Source organism: Prinia subflava, chromosome 10 (genome assembly GCF_021018805.1).
Source record: "Prinia subflava isolate CZ2003 ecotype Zambia chromosome 10, Cam_Psub_1.2, whole genome shotgun sequence".
Classification (NCBI taxonomy): Eukaryota; Metazoa; Chordata; class Aves; order Passeriformes; family Cisticolidae; genus Prinia; species Prinia subflava.
The window spans coordinates 22,366,758-22,383,816 of record NC_086256.1 but is presented as its reverse complement, the minus strand read 5'-3'; the positions used below and the strand labels follow the sequence as shown (position 1 = coordinate 22,383,816).

The 17,059-nt window shown below is 42.7% G+C and overlaps 1 protein-coding gene across 1 annotated transcript; it reads right to left on the bottom strand.

The window, feature by feature from the left end:
- Positions 1 to 1,250: 1,250 nt before the first annotated feature.
- LOC134555761 (coagulation factor XIII B chain-like) lies at positions 1,251 to 13,592 on the bottom strand. The gene is made up of 11 exons (XM_063407703.1): positions 13,517 to 13,592; positions 12,229 to 12,429; positions 11,593 to 11,778; positions 10,642 to 10,818; positions 10,344 to 10,520; positions 8,939 to 9,112; positions 8,528 to 8,620; positions 7,688 to 7,870; positions 4,686 to 4,889; positions 2,428 to 2,610; positions 1,251 to 1,742 (listed from the first exon to the last, which is right to left on the bottom strand). Exons 1-11 carry the CDS (start codon positions 13,584 to 13,586, stop codon positions 1,519 to 1,521), a joined length of 1,872 nt encoding a protein of 623 aa, XP_063263773.1. The 5' UTR covers positions 13,587 to 13,592; the 3' UTR covers positions 1,251 to 1,518.
- Positions 13,593 to 17,059: the final 3,467 nt, after the last annotated feature.

Sequence of the window (17,059 nt, the reverse complement as noted above, 5' to 3'; positions counted from 1 at the left end):
GGGAGAGAAAAAAAAGCAAGTACCAGAGTACAAATCAGGCACCTTAGGAGAGCAGATTTCAACTTACTTAGGAGAAGAGGAGATGGGATTGCTTGGGAGTCATAGGAGTCCAGGAAAGCTTATAGGTCTTGAAGCACAGTATTCTGCAAGCACAAGAGTTTTCACTTCTCAGCTTCAGGAAGAACAACACATCTCCCTGCACTGGCTTAGCTCATCAGAGACTTCACAGAGATCTCTGAAGCAGACAAGAAATCAATGTACAGGGGATTGAGGCAAAAAACAGGCTCCAAGGTGAGCTGGCCATGGCCCTGATGTGGCATGGATGGATAACGTTAGAAAAGCTGGAGCTCACAGTGGCACTCACATGGGACAAAAAGGGCCACAAGAAGGTATCCTATGGCTACACTAGGATGAAAACAATCAAGAAGAAACTTTGGTATGTCACTAAAACAGGAAGGTGTTTACTGGCAGCAACCCAACATGAAGCTCAAGTACTGGCTGCACTCTTTGCCTCAAAGTTCATCAACAAGATGCTGCCTTCACATCTGCAGTGCCCTCATCCTGTCTTGTGCTCACAGCCACACAGCCAGAGTTGTGTGGACAGCCAGAGCAGGTGATGGGGGTCAATGAGTTCTACTTGCAGCAGCTGTAGCAGCAAGGGCCTTTTAATCCCTTTCACTCCATTTCCCCCAGTTTGCTCTGTAAGAGGAAGGGTATTGCTGTTCTAGACACTGTGTAAAGTGTTCCTATCAACCTGCTGTTTCCCACCTATTGGTTGACAGGGTTTGGACTAAGTAAGCAGAATTTGTCTCTTCCTGAACGCTTTCATTTCTTTCTCTGTTTTGTTCATTCATGTAACTTGTGCAGAAGCCTTGGAAACCCACAGAGAGCTCCACACAGTCCCCAGCCAGGTGACTTTAGACATAAAAGACAGAAGGTAGCCTTAGAGTGACTTTTTTATTAAAGCAGACCAAAATGGATGCAAGGCAAACTTTGTCCATATTCCTGGAGTTTCTTCATAGCTCTTGTCACACTTGCTCTCAGGCACAACCTGAAGACTATCAATATTGAAGTGTCATAGGAAATCCTACAAAGTGCTTGGGTTTTAATATTTTTAAAACAGATTTAAAAATAATAATGAACTTCCCAGTAAATTCGTATACTTTCAGGGTTTAAGTAGTTTTAAAGATCCCTTAGAACCCTTTTTTATACTTGCTGTTTTTCCATTGTTCCTCAGGCTCAGTCCTTTAGAGGCTCCTTACCTGTGCAGGGAGACAGGAGTGCTGTGGAGATGTGCAGCTCCTGCCTCCAGCTTTGTCCATGTGTGAGCCCACATTGCACCCCTGTGCTGCACTGCTCCTCCTCACCCCACCAAGGCCACTCCTGCCATCCCCTCCAGCTCAGACTCTGCACTCATCTCCCAAAGCTGAGTGGAGTGACCGAGAGAACACGAGGCCCCCTAATTCACCTGTTCATGAGAGAGAAAGAACACCTCCATACCTTTCCTCCAGGCTTTCCTCAAGTCCATACTTGCTTGCCTCCTTCAACACACCTTGGATAGGCCAGCTGTCCTCTCTTACACTGTACTTGAAATAAAGTTGTGCCAGATTCTGCTCCAAAATGGTTCTGCTTACAGTAAAATCCAACATAATCCCCGTGGTAAAAGTACACTTGGTCTGCATAAAATGCTTGCAACAGCACATTGTTTTTCTCCATTTCAGTTTTTGACAAAGTACATGGCTCTAAAAAACAGAGACTTGATCAGTGCTAATAAATGGATTCTTTTTGGAACAGAATAGTTTGACCAGGCTACTCTAAAACTCTCAATTATTTCCTATTGTCTTCTTATAATGTAGGCAAACCATTGTTAAGGAAATTTTAAAAAAAACCCCACCAGATGAGTTTAACTTGCTTCTTTTAAATCTTTCCTATGTCACTGAAGACACTGAAATTGAGATTTAAACGTTTTACCTGCCCATACTCAAGTTATCAACTGTAAGTATCTGATTTTAGAGAGAACTGGGGTTGTTCAGCCTGGCAAAAAGAAGGATGCAGGGAGACCTCATTGCACCCTTCCAGAACCTGAAAGGGCTTATGAGAAAGATGAAGACAGACTTCTCAGGAGCAGTAGGACAGGGGGTTATGGTTTTAAACTAGGAGAGGGTAGATTCAGCCTAGACATAAGGAAGACTTTACCACCAGGGAGAGTGGGTAAAACACTGGAACAGTTTTCCTTGTTTTCCCTTTTCCCAGAAAGGCAGTGCCTGCCCCATTCCTGCCAACATCCAAGCTCAGGCTGGACAGGGCTCTGAGCAACCCTGCTCATTGCAAGGATTGAACTAGATGGCCCTTACAGGTCACTACCAGGCTGTTCCTATGAATTAGACAGAGAAATAAGTGCTTCTTTCTCTTATTTATCACACCCACCTATACAAACTGGGGGCAAAGTCCATTGTCCTTCAGAGCAGTGGATTCTCTCAGAGCCTTGCAGGAAATGGTGGTCAGAGCAAATGTACTGAACAGAAGAACCACTGTCATACTGGGGCAGTGCTGGGAGAGTAAGAGCTCCGTTTGCAATAGAAGGTGGAGAGCCACATTTCTCTGCAGCAGCTGCAAAAACAATAAAAACATCAAAGAATAAGAAACTCACAAATTGATAGCTTTATCATAAATTAAAGGAACGTGAAGGTTTTCTTTTTACAGCTCTATTTCTACAGAGCTTTCAGTTTCCTGGGCTTGGGGAAGAGCTTCCCCCTTCCTTCTACAGCCTTGTCAGGTGTAACTGTTTCACGTTCACTAATTTTGACCTTTCTCAGCCAATGTATCAATTTTGTGATGATTTTTGTGTTTACTCTCTTTTGTCTCTATGAGATAGAATTTGGGAGAAAAAAGGTAAAACAGGCCTAACTTAAGGTAAACAGATTCATTAACACACACTAAAGGAAGGAAAAAAAAAATTAAACTTTCAAACCCCTTCTCTTCCCCCCACAAACCGTACACTTTCTCACAACCAACAGAGAGATAACTTGTGATTTTTAGTCAGTTCCACTATTTGAAAAAAAGTCCTTCATTTCTACTTGAGGAGAGGAGTCTCTCTTAGAGCCATGGATCCCACTGAAAACTTAGAACAGTTCTCTTTATGGTTTTAACTGCTACAAAAACAGCCACCCCAGGAAACCTGCTTCCATGACACCCCTCCCATTAGCAGTTTCCCAAGCTGCTTCTGGGTTATGGGAACTCAGGCATAAGGTGTCACCTTTTAAAGATTAACAACTTTAAAGGCAAAGGATTCTTCATCTCAGGGAACAATGTCTCTACACTTCTTCACCGGTGCAGAGGGCTCCTCATCTCTCTCTGTTTAAGCATCTCATAAGATTAATGTCACTTAGTCCATCACAAAAACCTTTGTTCAAGATCCACACAGAAACCTAAACAATCATCTCTCCAAATGCATATCCGTTCCCATGATCTGAAGGGATAATCTACATATAGAGTTCATTTCCACGTCTCTATAAGAAGTCCAGCCAGCGGGAAACTCCTCCATCTCTCCTCCAATTATTCCTTCACTCTTTCTCTCCATCTGACTTCGTCCTGGGTCTTCTCTCTCTCAAGAAGAGTTAAGCCTCGGAAGATTCTTGTTGCCAAGCAAGTGTTAAATCTGTCCAGGGTCTCTTTCTCTCTAGCTGCGGCTCAGAGTGTTAGATTTCAAGGCTGGAATGAGGGGGGAAACTTAATCGAGATCTGAGAATTGGAGCGACTGGGCAGTCAGAGGTCATAAACACTATAAAATACTTTGCCCAGCCCTCGGTGACAATTGAGGCGGGCCCGGCCCAGCTCGGAGCTCCTCCCTAGGGGAGGAACATCTTCCCCCCTGGCGCTGGCTGGCAGCACCGGCAGCTGCTGAGGCGAGCTTAAAACCGGCTGGATGTTAAACTGTAGCTATCCCCTGCCGAGCTTAAAACTACCTCGATGTAAAACTGCAGCTTTCCCCTGCCGAGCTCAAAACTCCGTCGATGTTAAACTGCAGCTTTCCCCTGCCGAGCTCAAAACTCCGTCGATGTTAAACTGCAGCTTTCCCCTGCCGAGCTCAAAACTCCGTCGATGTTAAACTGCAGCTTTGCCCTGCCGAGTTTAAAACTCCGTCGATGTTAACCTGCAGCTCTGCGCTGCCGCCGCCGATGGGGCCCGGCGGCGGGAGCGGGCCCTGCCGGCCCTCCCTCAGCAGGGGAGAGCGGCGGGCCGGCAGGGCCGCCCTGTTACCTGTTCCCATGCAGGAAGGAAAGGGGCTGGCTTGGACACACCCAGGATTTATATGGGTATTTGCCCATATAAAGGAAATAAAAAAGTCGCACTCAGCTTCTTCAGTGGTCAAACAATATGTCAATATTTAAAAATGAACTCTGATAGTTGCCTTCCTCAAAACAATTCCGAGGTCCTGATAGAGAACTGTTTCCACTTCAACTAAAAACCAAGACAACCCATAACACCAGGCAAAGGAAGGTGAATCACTTTTCCAAGCTTGGCTCTATTTAACAATATAGTTGCCTTGTGCGTCCATATTCTTGAGGCTTAAGCATTGATTCTTTACAACAGACTCCAGGCCCACACTAAAAGCAAAGCAAATAATTTCTAAATAGGTCTAAGATTGATTAAATAAAAACACTATAAAAAAATTATTGCTTTACCTTGAATGACACATTTTGGATATTTCAGTCTGCCATGGTCACACTGTGTCCTCCCAGGAGATGGAATGGCAGTATGGAGAAAACCATATCCCTGTTTGCATTCAAACTCTATGAGATCTCCATGTAGGAAAATTAATTCTTCCCGTCTCCATTTCAATGTTAAGTTGTTGCTGTCCATATCAGTTACATTAAGAGTACATGGTTCTAGGAAATACAAGTGTATTTTAATAAAAAAGCCACCTGAATTAATTTCTTAGCTCCCATTTGTAGGAATGAAGAAAGAGAACCCCAAGTCAATAGTTCCAAAATGCTTCTGAATCTTGCAAGACAAAGAAGAGATGCATAAAAAAATGCAAATGGAAAGAAATGGTCTGAAGTGAAAACAAAAACCAAACACGTGCAAAAGGAGTGGATGCTTTCTTACAGGTGTAGGCACACAGTTAGTGGTGACTGGGGATGGGGCTGAGGCCTCATCCCTAATGGCTGCAGCAGTGTAGGAAGGGTGAGCAGTGCTGAGGGCAGTGAAACACGGAGTGCTGAGGTCACTGACCAAACACAGAAGGGTAGAGAGGGCACACAGGGGCAGTGCATGCGAGATAAAGGGTATGAAAGGTGGTACTGGAGAGCAATACAGGGCTGATGCTTGGAGCCACCTTCGGTGTCAGTCCTACCTCCTCCTTCCTCTGGTGACTCTGGCATGACCCTGAGGAGATTTGGGCAGACTGCTGCAGTCCTAAGAGCAGAAAGATGGGGGAGCCCAGCTGACCTGAGCCGGGTGGGCAGAGAGCCTGTAGAACCGAGCTGGGGGACAGAGAGACAGACAGAGAGCCTGTAGAACCGAGCTGGGGGACAGAGAGACAGACAGAGAGCCTGTAGAACCGAGCTGGGAGACAGACAGAGAGCCTGTAGAACCGAGCTGGGGGACAGACAGACAGAGAGCCTGTAGAACCGTGCTGGGAGACAGACAGAGAGCCTGTAGAACAGAGCTGGACAGACAGACAGAGAGCCTGTAGAACTGAGCTGGGGGACAGACAGACAAAGAGCCTGTAGAACTGAGCTGGGGGACAGACAGACAGAGAGCCTGTAGAACCGAGCTGGGGGACAGACAGACAGAGAGCCTGTAGAACCGAGCTGGGAGACAGACAGACAGAGAGCCTGTAGAACTGAGCTGGGGGACAGACAGACAGACAGAGAGCCTGTAGAACTGAGCTGGGGGACAGACAGACAGACAGAGAGCCTGTAGAACCGAGCTGGGGGACAGACAGACAGAGAGCCTGTAGAACTGAGCTGGGGGACAGACAGACAGACAGAGAGTCTGTAGAACCGAGCTGGGGGACAGACAGAGAGCCTGTAGAACTGAGCTGGGGGATAGACAGACAGACAGACAGAGAGTCTGTAGAACTGAGCTGGGGGACAGACAGACAGAGAGCCTGTAGAACCGAGCTGGGGGACAGACAGACAGACAGACAGACAGAGAGTCTGTAGAACCGAGCTGGGGGACAGACAGACAGACAGACAGAGAGTCTGTAGAACCGAGCTGGGGGACAGACAGAGAGCCTGTAGAACCGAGTAAGGGGACAGACAGACAGACAGAGAGCCTGTAGAACTGAGCCGGGGACAGACAGAGAACCTGTTGATCTGCTGTACATACAGGAGAGAAGGCAAAAAGCTGTGATAGTGCATTGATGTAGTGCTTTTGCAGCTTTAGGTGCACCACGTATTGTCAAGGCTAATAATGGCCCCAGTTATGTAGATCAGTGTACCCAACATTTCTTACAGTCTTTGGCTGTCCAATGTGTCACTAGTATTTTGCATTCTTCAGCTGATCCAGTGATTAGAAGATGTTTTCATTCAACACTTTAAGCCTTTTCTCAAAAACAAAACGGGGGGAATGGTAAGTGAAACCCCACAGGCAGAGAGTTTGGAAAGCCGTGTTTGCATTACTGATGCTTTGCTGAGGGAAAGGCAAGGAGAACTCAGTTATTGGCAGTCTGGTGACAGCGGTGTAACACCAAATTCACATGGAAATTTTCTGAAACTAACATCATCATGTGCTCTTTCCGGTCTGATTAGCTGAGAACTGAAAAGAAATCTCAGAAAACATGCAAAGGATGATGGGCTTATTTGGAGTCTTATGAGACAAATAATGCTCACAGGAAATGAGTTTTCATTAATTCACAGGATTTGTTAAATTTAAGTATTCAGATCCAAAAATGCTGACCTTTCAGTCTAGATGAGGTAACTTCTCTTCATTTAGAAATATGCAATTAAAACTGAACTGATTGTGTATTTTCATTTTCATGGTAAATTACAAACTGGAAGGTGAGCCAATTTAACAAAGGATGTTAGCAAAATTGAATTATTTCATTAGTGGAAGGAAGGAAAGATAAACAAATAACTCTTGTTTGTATTCCTGTTCACATTGGTAATTTTCTAGTGGGAGTTCTATATGTTTTTTCGAGCAGCATATGTAAAAGCAGCCCAGAAAAATTTAAAAGTCCAGGTCAGGATGAAAAAACAGATATAAAGACACATAATTAAAAAAAAAAAAAAAAAAAAAAGCCTGAAAGTTTAAAAACAAAAGTCCAAAAAGTCATTGCTTATTCTTTGTTAATTGTATCTAAAAGCCATTTTGGGTATGGCCACACCATTCCTTCTAATGATCTGTTGAAAGACAGGAAGAAATTTACTGAATGGACAATATTGAGGAAAGAGATTGGAGAATCCTCCCAGGAAGCAGGGGTAACTATATACTAGAATAGCTCACTCAGGAAACAGAGGAATCTATTTAATTGGGTAGGTTTAAGAACAGGCCAGAGGATACCCAGCAGGAGACGCCTGCTAAAAATTTAATTTTGGTTCCCCCTTGTATTTCTGGAATCTTTATTAACTCCAATAACAGAGAAAAGATGATAATGAGAAGATGATTACTTAGAGGTTCCTTCCAGTTTTCTCTTTTTATATTACCTATGACAAACCTTGCTTTTCGTTCCAGGACTCACCTAAGCAGGTTGGCTGTTCTGTCCAGTTTCCATGGTCACAGTAAACAGCACTGGGCCCATCCAAAACGTGGTAATGCTGACAAGCATATTCTACCCAGGACCCATTTTTGTAATTTGCCAGCAATGGGCCCAGGACAGCACCATTTTTAATCACAGGTGGAGAGGCACAGTCTTGCTGCATTTCTGATATGGGATAGAGAGAGAGGAAATTAGATCTTGATTAGATTACAACATTGTTAACACTGGTGAAAGTATTGGGCCAATACTACACTAAGCAAAAGAATTACAAACAAATAGAATCTAAACCAATATAATTCCCTTTCCAAATTTTATTTTCAGAAACACTACACTTGCCTTTCTGAACTGCAGACATGCATTTCCCTCTACACCTTACATCTATGCCTATTTTGGACTCTTGCTGTTTTATACACAATACAGATTAGTTCTTTTTATGTGACCTAGACAATCTTATTTGTTACTTGAAATGTTTCATCTTTGTGTGGTTCAAAAAAACCAAAAGAACCCACACTGGAAGTATTAATAAAAGGAACAACAAAATAATCATGAATTTGCATGTCCAATTAATATTAAAGGGTACAAAATGACTGAAAGTAAATGCTCTGTATGAAAAATAATTACAAATACAGAGCAGGCTTATTGGCAGAATTTAGAAATAAACAACAATGGCCTTTTACTTATTGGCTATATTGACATCTGTAGCCCATGCAAGTATTTTCAAGAATAAGGAACTGTCCTACAGCAAAAGAATAAAAGTAGTCATAAAATGCCTATAATTGGATTGGAGGGTCCCTTTTAAATAGAAGAGCAATGTTCACCTACTCATAACTTCACTGTGATGTGTTTGGCTTCCCCTTATTTCTGTATCTGCCTCGAGTGTTGGTGGTGCTCCAGATTCCTGTTTATCCACAGTTCCTGTAACCATAGCAGAGACACAGAAACAGCTCCTTTTAAAGTACTGAAACAGACAGACGTGAAGCACTGTAAAATGTAATAATCCCAGTTTTCCAGGGAAGATGTCACAGGTGGCAGCTGAATTCACCTAGCTCATCCTTTTTTATTAATCTGGGAACCACAATTGCCTGCAAAATGTGCAGCACTTTGTCTCTCAAGCCTTTTAACAGAGGAAGGATAACAGTTTTGCAGATATAGAAACTGAGTGTCTCCAGAAAATTAAGGCATGGGCTGACAAATCATTTCAGTTCAGTTGTCAGCCCTCACAGAAGTACTCACCAATACAGGGTGATGAGGGTGATGTCCATTTCCCTCCTTCACACTGGATTTCTTCAGATCCTCTGCTTCCCAAGGTACACTGTACACGAACTTTGTCTCCATTATGATATGTCCTTCTGCCTGTGCTGATATGGCCATGAGGGAGTGGTGGTGGAGGACATTTATTTTTTACGTCTGAAAATAAAAATTTGTGTCTTGTTTTCTCTGTTACCCAAACCACATACACAATTATGCTTACCATAAACAATACCAGCCTATCACTCAAAAGGCTTTTTTGGCTAAGTCAGAGTAATTTCTTAATAAAATTTTCTTAATTTTCTTAATACAATGGGAGACCTGAACAAACAAGTGATTTTGCATTCCACAAATATAAAACAGAAGTGCTGTGTCATTGTACTGCTATAAACAAATTTGTAATTTCTCCACAGAGACTTAATAAAATGTTCTTTATAGAACTGCAGGAAATAGAGATTTCCCATACCCTCCATTCATATATTTAAAGCAGATTATGTATTAATTCTAATGCTACAGAAGAAGCGATAATCATATCCCATTTCCTATCTCTAAATTAAGTTTGTGATTACTGTATCCTCAAAAGTAGATTTAGGCCTTGTTTTCATCCTCCTGAGCATCTCCACCTTCTCTGCACTCACTCAAGAAAAGTTCCTGCAGTCTCATGAGAATAAACACAGGGCTGCAGTCTAAGCTGTAGTAAAGGTTGTTTTGTGCTGCTCTCTCCTTTGTTCTTTATCTCAACTCTTTCACCTTTCATTCTTTTGGAACTTTCTTTACTGAGACTCTCCATTATCCCCCAGTGATAATGTGGGGGAAGTGATAGCAATTGCTAAAGATGTGTTTCTGTCCTCAGGACAGTCTTAATTAACTCTGTTCAAAACAAGTAAAGTTTTTTTTGAAAAAACTCTAAAAAGTACTACAAGCTAAGGAGGACCTTGTTAGAAATTTTATTTTTGATGCTTTAATTTTTAATGTCTCTCAGGAGGTACAGCCTTATCTTACAAGACAGGATTAAGCAGGCTTGGTTAAACTTTCATGTATTGTGAACACAGTTTATTGAGCTTCAGGGTCTAAAAAATTCCCTGTAACTGTTGATTCCTGCTTCTCCAGGACACACCTTGGACAAGCAACAGTAAGAGACAGTATCAGAGTCTAATAGTGATTAATTAGTCTGATCTAATTAGAGTTCACTGAAATGTAGTTCCAATTACCATTGCCTCCCTTTCTGCTACCTTGGCTCTCTGCCCTTTCACTAACACTTGATTTACATTTAGGCTACAAACTGGTACAAACCCCGTATTTTTATTTTGTATTCATAAAGCATTTCTCGAAAGAAGGTGCGAGCTTTTCTCCAATAATTTGACACAGTACAACTATAAAAACAGGTTACCTTCACACACTGGGGGGTCTGGGTACCACCCAAACTCATAGCACTGAATTAAGTCAGATCCGGTGACAGAATAACGTTTGTCACAGAAAAAGTGAACTACATCTCCTTCTTCATAGATTTTCTTCACAGGATAAAAACCTCCATGGGCTACTTCACTCAAAGTGGAGCAAGTTATTCCTGGGAAGAAAACACGGCAGTGAAAACCGGTTGAGGAAGGCCCCCTCCGCCAGCTGACGAAGGAAGCCTCTTTGCGGGTTTTTACGTGCAGAATAACCGAGTTTTGGGGAGGAGGACGTACGTGTGCAGCTGGGGGTGCGGGCCCAGCCGTGTGGCAGGCACAGCGCGGTGTCGGCGGCGCTGCCGGCCGCGGTGCGGTACCCCGGCTCGCAGCGGTACCGCAGCGTCGCGTTGGGCCGCACCTCCTGCGCCGCGCCCGCGTAGCTGCCGTGGGCCAGCCGCGGCACCTGGCACCGCTCTCGGGGAAAGAAAGCACAGGCAAGGGGTTAGCTGCTCTTCGTGTTGCGAGTTGTTACATTCCCCTGTGGGAATGGTTTCTCCCCCCTCAGGAACCCCTAGAGCTTGTACCATGTAGTTTGTCCCTTCCTCCCCTTTCTGACCCTATTGGCTGTGTCCCAAACTGCCTCGCCCTGGCAGGAGCTAAGAAAAAACCCTCTCCCTCTGTGCACAACCTCTTTCCCCCTGGACACCACCTGAAATAAACGTCTTAACTACAGCTGGGGGTCAGAGCCTCTTTTGGGGTCCTTTATCCTGTCCATGAAATATTCCTCCAAAGCCTTCTAAGGCCTGAGCTAGCATTGGAATATTGGAGGAGTTAAAAGGAGGATTTATTTCAGCAAGTATTCCAAAATTTCCTTTAGATACACCTTAGAAGGTGCCATGTCCCAGGCAAAATCATGGTAAATAACCAGTAACTACAATGAGGCTTTGGCACCAGTTTTCCACTCGTCATTTGGGGCAGAAAGTTTGTATGGCAATGGACTTACTTCAAACAATGTGATTTCATCTGCTGATTCATTTAACACGTGTCATTTTACATACCTTTACAAATGTACAAAACCAGCAGCATGTGGTTTTGAAACCACAAGTTTTCCCCCAGAGGTAGAGCTGAGAACCTGCCTTAGGAGTACCCAAATGACAGCCTGTCATAACCACTTTAGCCCTACAGCAAGGACGGTGGAATTATGTACCTCTGCAATAGATTTGAAAGGAGAAAAATGCAGAATAATACCAAGTTTTTTAGTACAGCTTGGCTGGAAGGACCATCCTTGAGGCTGACACTGCACTGTATCTTCAGTAGCACCACTTGGGGTGTGGTAGCCTGGATTACATTTGTATTGCAATTCCTCATGGATTTTGAAGTCCATTTCTGCACTGTAAAAAGAGCCGTTTTCCAAAAAAGGCTTGGTGCATTTTCCTGAAGGAAAGAAGACAGCTTGGTCAGAAAGAAAGAATGGAATATTTTTGTTCTCCTGCAAGCAAAAGGATGGGTTTGGAGCTATACTGATCTAATCTTATTTTCTGCACCTATATAAGAAACTCTGCTCCAATCATCAAACCCCCAGTAACCACATGGAATACAGCCAAGGAATCTAGAGTTAGGGAGACTCAAGAAGTTATACATCCAGACAAAGAAAACTAGAAAACTTTATGTTTTTATAAAAAAATCAAACAGGTATATGCCCTTAAAATACATATTATTGCAAAAATATTCCATATATAAACCTATGTAGTGTCGACATAAATGATTGCACCCTGTACATTTTATCCCTTCTGTTTTGCAGCTTCTTTTCCTTCATTTCCCAGGAAAACCAGCTGGGAAATGTTCCTGCTGGGAGCAACGAGGAGTTGAATAAAGCTAACTCACTGTAGCATTGTGGCACTGGAGACCATCCTTTTTCTGTGCAAGTTATTCTTCCATCTTGAGTCCCACTTGCAGTTGTGTAACCAACCATACAAGAATAGGAGAGCTTTTTTCCTTTACGCATAGGGAAATAGTAACTTCTAAAACTGTAATAGTACTGGGCAAGATTTCCATTTTCTATCTGTGGCAAATCACAAGGTATATCTGCAAAAAAGATCAATATATTTCCCACTAAAAATTTCAGCCCAGAAATGAATGCTTTTGCATTAATTTATCTAATATCAGCTCGACTGATTCAGGTTTCAAACAAGAACAAACTTCTGGATACTTACAGGCATGAGGCGCCTTTTAAGACCTGCAGAAATGAAGACATACTGCAATTTAATCAGCTCTTGCTCTCAGGGTTCACAAGAATATCAGCTGTAGAATAAAACCTCCTCAGGTGAACTGGGCTAAAGTGATGCAGGACACCTTTACTTTACTCTGTTTTGCCCAGAAGCATGAGAAGCCATTGCTGCACAAACACACCACTGCCTGCTGTAAAATTCAGTGCCAGGTGTCAGGATTGGCAGTGCCTCAGCTCCTTGATTCACAAAATGTTACCAGAACAGTAGGACAAGCTGCTAGGAGGCAACAGAGGAGTTAGGCTTGCTTAAGAAAGGGAATTCAGGAACAGCCAACAGAAAAGAAATAAGAAATGGAGAGTAAAGAAAAAACAAGCGGAATGGAATTTAAAAAAATACAAACAATCCCCAGTAATAGGAGAAAACCTTTTTAAAGACTCGTGCAGAATATGACATTAGGTTTCTTAAAGAAACCCCAAAATAAGAAAACCAAAACAAACAAAACTCAAAAAAACAACAACCTAAAGAAGAAATCAGTGCTGAAAATAGGGATAGAAAATGCGTGACCATCCCGGATGAACTTCTGCAGGTTCCATTTAACTTCCACTATTTTGCTTTGTAACAAAGGGAAAATATGTCAATCCCTAAGACAATTCAATAGAGAAAATGTTTTAATAGTACAAAATACTATTTGTGTAAGTGCCTCTAAACAGCTCAAAGACATTTCTAAAGAGGTTTCTGCTGAAGTCTGAACATTTCAAGATTAGTTTTCAGGCTTAGACAAGAATCCGTGACAGCTGAATTGTGATCATCAGCCACGTCACAACAGAATTGTATTTAAATTTAAAAAGCAGAGTTTAGTCAGCAAACAGATGAAAGCGATTGCAATTAAGTTACCAAGACCGCATATTCTACATCTAATGTACAATAGAATTCAGTGTATTTACCTTCTGCAAAGAGTTTGCCTGCACACACCGTAACCAGGAAGATAAAATAGCTTTTAAATCTCATCTTCATTACTGTCTCCAGCTACAGTTTCCACTACCTGTGAAAAGTCCCTAAGTATTACTTTTGTAAATAATTAACTGAGTTTTCAAAGGTATTCAACAAATGCCTTAATGTCTGTGGTATTTTGTATCAAGTGAATTCACTGGAAAAACTATTTTCATTTATATTAGTTCTCCAAATACCTTAGCACTAGGCTGGCAGGATTCCATTGGACACACTTTGCCATCTGTAATTTATCATTTTACAGTGAAATCAGGCAATGAGCTTATAGAACAGTTGAAACTTGCTGATCACTGCTCCCCTCAACCTCCAGAATCCCAAGTTTAAAGGGCATTCTGTTATCAGCTCATTGACCTTGGCTGAAATCAGAGGAAATGGACAATTCCCCCCTCCTCCAGCCTAGCCCCTCTGTAAACCAGGCAGTTGCATGCAATAGATAATCACGATTTTGGAGTTTCTTCCACGAACAACACAGCCACTATTATTATCTGAGTTTTGTTGAATACAGCAAGCCCCTTCCAAGTCTCTTTTTAAAACAAAACCAAAATGAAAAAGAACTTCATTTACAGTCACCTCAGTGACTAATAGCTATCAGTTGATTTTGCATCATTAGAGATATAATGCTTAAATTTAATAAAGTGATGTTGCTTAACAAAAGCTGTTCTTCTGAACAAGGTGAAGTTGCTTAACAAAAGCTATTAATGTCAAGATTCATAGTGCCTGAAATATACTGCTGTTCCATCTCCTGGGAGGAAACAGTGTGACCATGGCAGACTGTAATATCTAAAAGGTGTCATTCAAGGTAAAGCAATAATTTCTTATTCTGTTTTTATTTAATCAATCTTAGACCTATTTAGAATTTATTTGCTTTGCTTTTAGTGTGGGTCTGGAGTCTGTTGCAAATAACCAATGCTTAGGCCTCAAGAATACGGATGCAAATTGATGATATTCAACTATATTGCTGAATAGAGGCAACTTTGGAAAAGAGATACACCTTCCTTTGATGGGCAAGGCTGTAGAAGGAAGGGGGAAGCTCTTCCCCAAGCCCAGGAAACTGAAAGGTCCATAGAAAGAGAGCTGTAAGAAGAAAACCTTCACGTTCCTTTAATTTATGATAAAGCTATCAATTTGTGAGTTTCTTATTCTTCGATGTTTTTATTGTTCTTGCAGCTGCTGCAGAGAAATGTGGCTCTCCACCCTCTATTGCAAATGGAGCTCTTACTCTCCCAGCACCGCCCCAGTATGACAGTGGTTCTTCTGTTCAGTACATTTGCTCTGACCACCATTTCCTGCAAGGCTCTGAGAGAATCCACTGCTCTGAAGGACAATGGACTTTGCCCCCAGTTTGTATAGGTGGGTGTGATAAGTAAGAGAAAGAAGCACTTATTTCTCTGTCTAATTCATAGGAACAGCCTGGTAGTGACCTGTAATGGCCATCTAGTCCAATCCTTGCAATGAGCAGGGTTGCTCAGAGCCCTGTCCAGCCTGAGCTTGGATGTTGGCAGGAATGGGGCAGGCACTGCCTTTCTGGGAAAAGGGAAAACAAGGAAAACTGTTCCAGTGTTTTACCCACTCTCCCTGGTGGTAAAGTCTTCCTTATGTCTAGGCTGAATCTACCCTCTCCTAGTTTAAAACCATAAGCCCCTGTCCTACTGCTCCTGAAAAGTCTGTCTTCATCTTTCTCATAAGCCCTTTCAGGTTCTGGAAGGGTGCAATGAGGTCTCCCTGCATCCTTCTTTTTGCCAGGCTGAACAACCCCAGTTCTCTCTAAAATCAGATACTTACAGTTGATAACTTGAGTATGGGCAGGTAAAACGTTTAAATCTCAATTTCAGTGTCTTCAGTGACATAGGAAAGATTTAAAAGAAGCAAGTTAAACTCATCGGGTGGGTTTTTTAAAAAATTTCCTTAACAATGGTTTGCCTACATTATAAGAAGACAATAGGAAATAATTGAGAGTTTTAGAGTAGCCTGGTCAAACTATTCTGTTCCAAAAAGAATCCATTTATTAGCACTGATCAAGTCTCTGTTTTTTAGAGCCATGTACTTTGTCAAAAACTGAAATGGAGAAAAACAATGTGCTGCTGCAAGCATTCTATGCAGACCAAGTGTACTTTTACCACGGGGATTATGTTGGATTTTACTGTAAGCAGAACCATTTTGGAGCAGAATCTGGCACAACTTTATTTCAAGTACAGTGTAAGAGAGGACAGCTGGCCTATCCAAGGTGTGTTGAAGGAGGCAAGCAAGTATGGACTTGAGGAAAGCCTGGAGGAAAGGTATGGAGGTGTTCTTTCTCTCTCATGAACAGGTGAATTAGGGGGCCTCGTGTTCTCCCGGTCACTCCACTCAGCTTTGGGAGATGAGTGCAGAGTCTGAGCTGGAGGGGATGGCAGGAGTGGCCTTGGTGGGGTGAGGAGGAGCAGTGCAGCACAGGGGTGCAATGTGGGCTCACACATGGACAAAGCTGGAGGCAGGAGCTGCACATCTCCACAGCACTCCTGTCTCCCTGCACAGGTAAGGAGCCTCTAAAGGACTGAGCCTGAGGAACAATGTAAAAACAGCAAGTATAAAAAAGGGTTCTAAGGGATCTTTAAAACTACTTAAACCCTGAAAGTATACGAATTTACTGGGAAGTTCATTATTATTTTTAAATCTGTTTTAAAAATATTAAAACCCAAGCACTTTGTAGGATTTCCTATGACACTTCAATATTGATAGTCTTCAGGTTGTGCCTGAGAGCAAGTGTGACAAGAGCTATGAAGAAACTCCAGGAATATGGACAAAGTTTGCCTTGCATCCATTTTGGTCTGCTTTAATAAAAAAGCCACTCTAAGGCTACCTTCTGTCTTTTATGTCTAAAGTCACCTGGCTGGGGACTGTGTGGGGCTCTCTGTGGGTTTCCAAGGCTTCTGCACGAGTTACATGAATGAACAAAACAGAGAAAGAAATGAAAGCGTTCAGGAAGAGACAAATTCTGCTTACTTAGTCCAAACCCTGTCAACCAATAGGTGGGAAACAGCAGGTTGATAGGAACACTTTACACAGTGTCTAGAACAGCAATACCCTTCCTCTTACAGAGCAAACTGGGGGAAATGGAGTGAAAGGGATTAAAAGGCCCTTGCTGCTACAGCTGCTGCAAGTAGAACTCATTGACCCCCATCACCTGCTCTGGCTGTCCACACAACTCTGGCTGTGTGGCTGTGAGCACAAGACAGGATGAGGGCACTGCAGATGTGAAGGCAGCATCTTGTTGATGAACTTTGAGGCAAAGAGTGCAGCCAGTACTTGAGCTTCATGTTGGGTTGCTGCCAGTAAACACCTGCCTGTTTTAGTGACATACCAAAGTTTCTTCTTGATTGTTTTCATCCTAGTGTAGCCATAGGATACCTTCTGGTGGCCCTTTTTGTCCCATGTGAGTGCCACTGTGAGCTTCAGCTTTTCTAACGTTATCCATCCATGCCACATCAGGGCCATGGCCA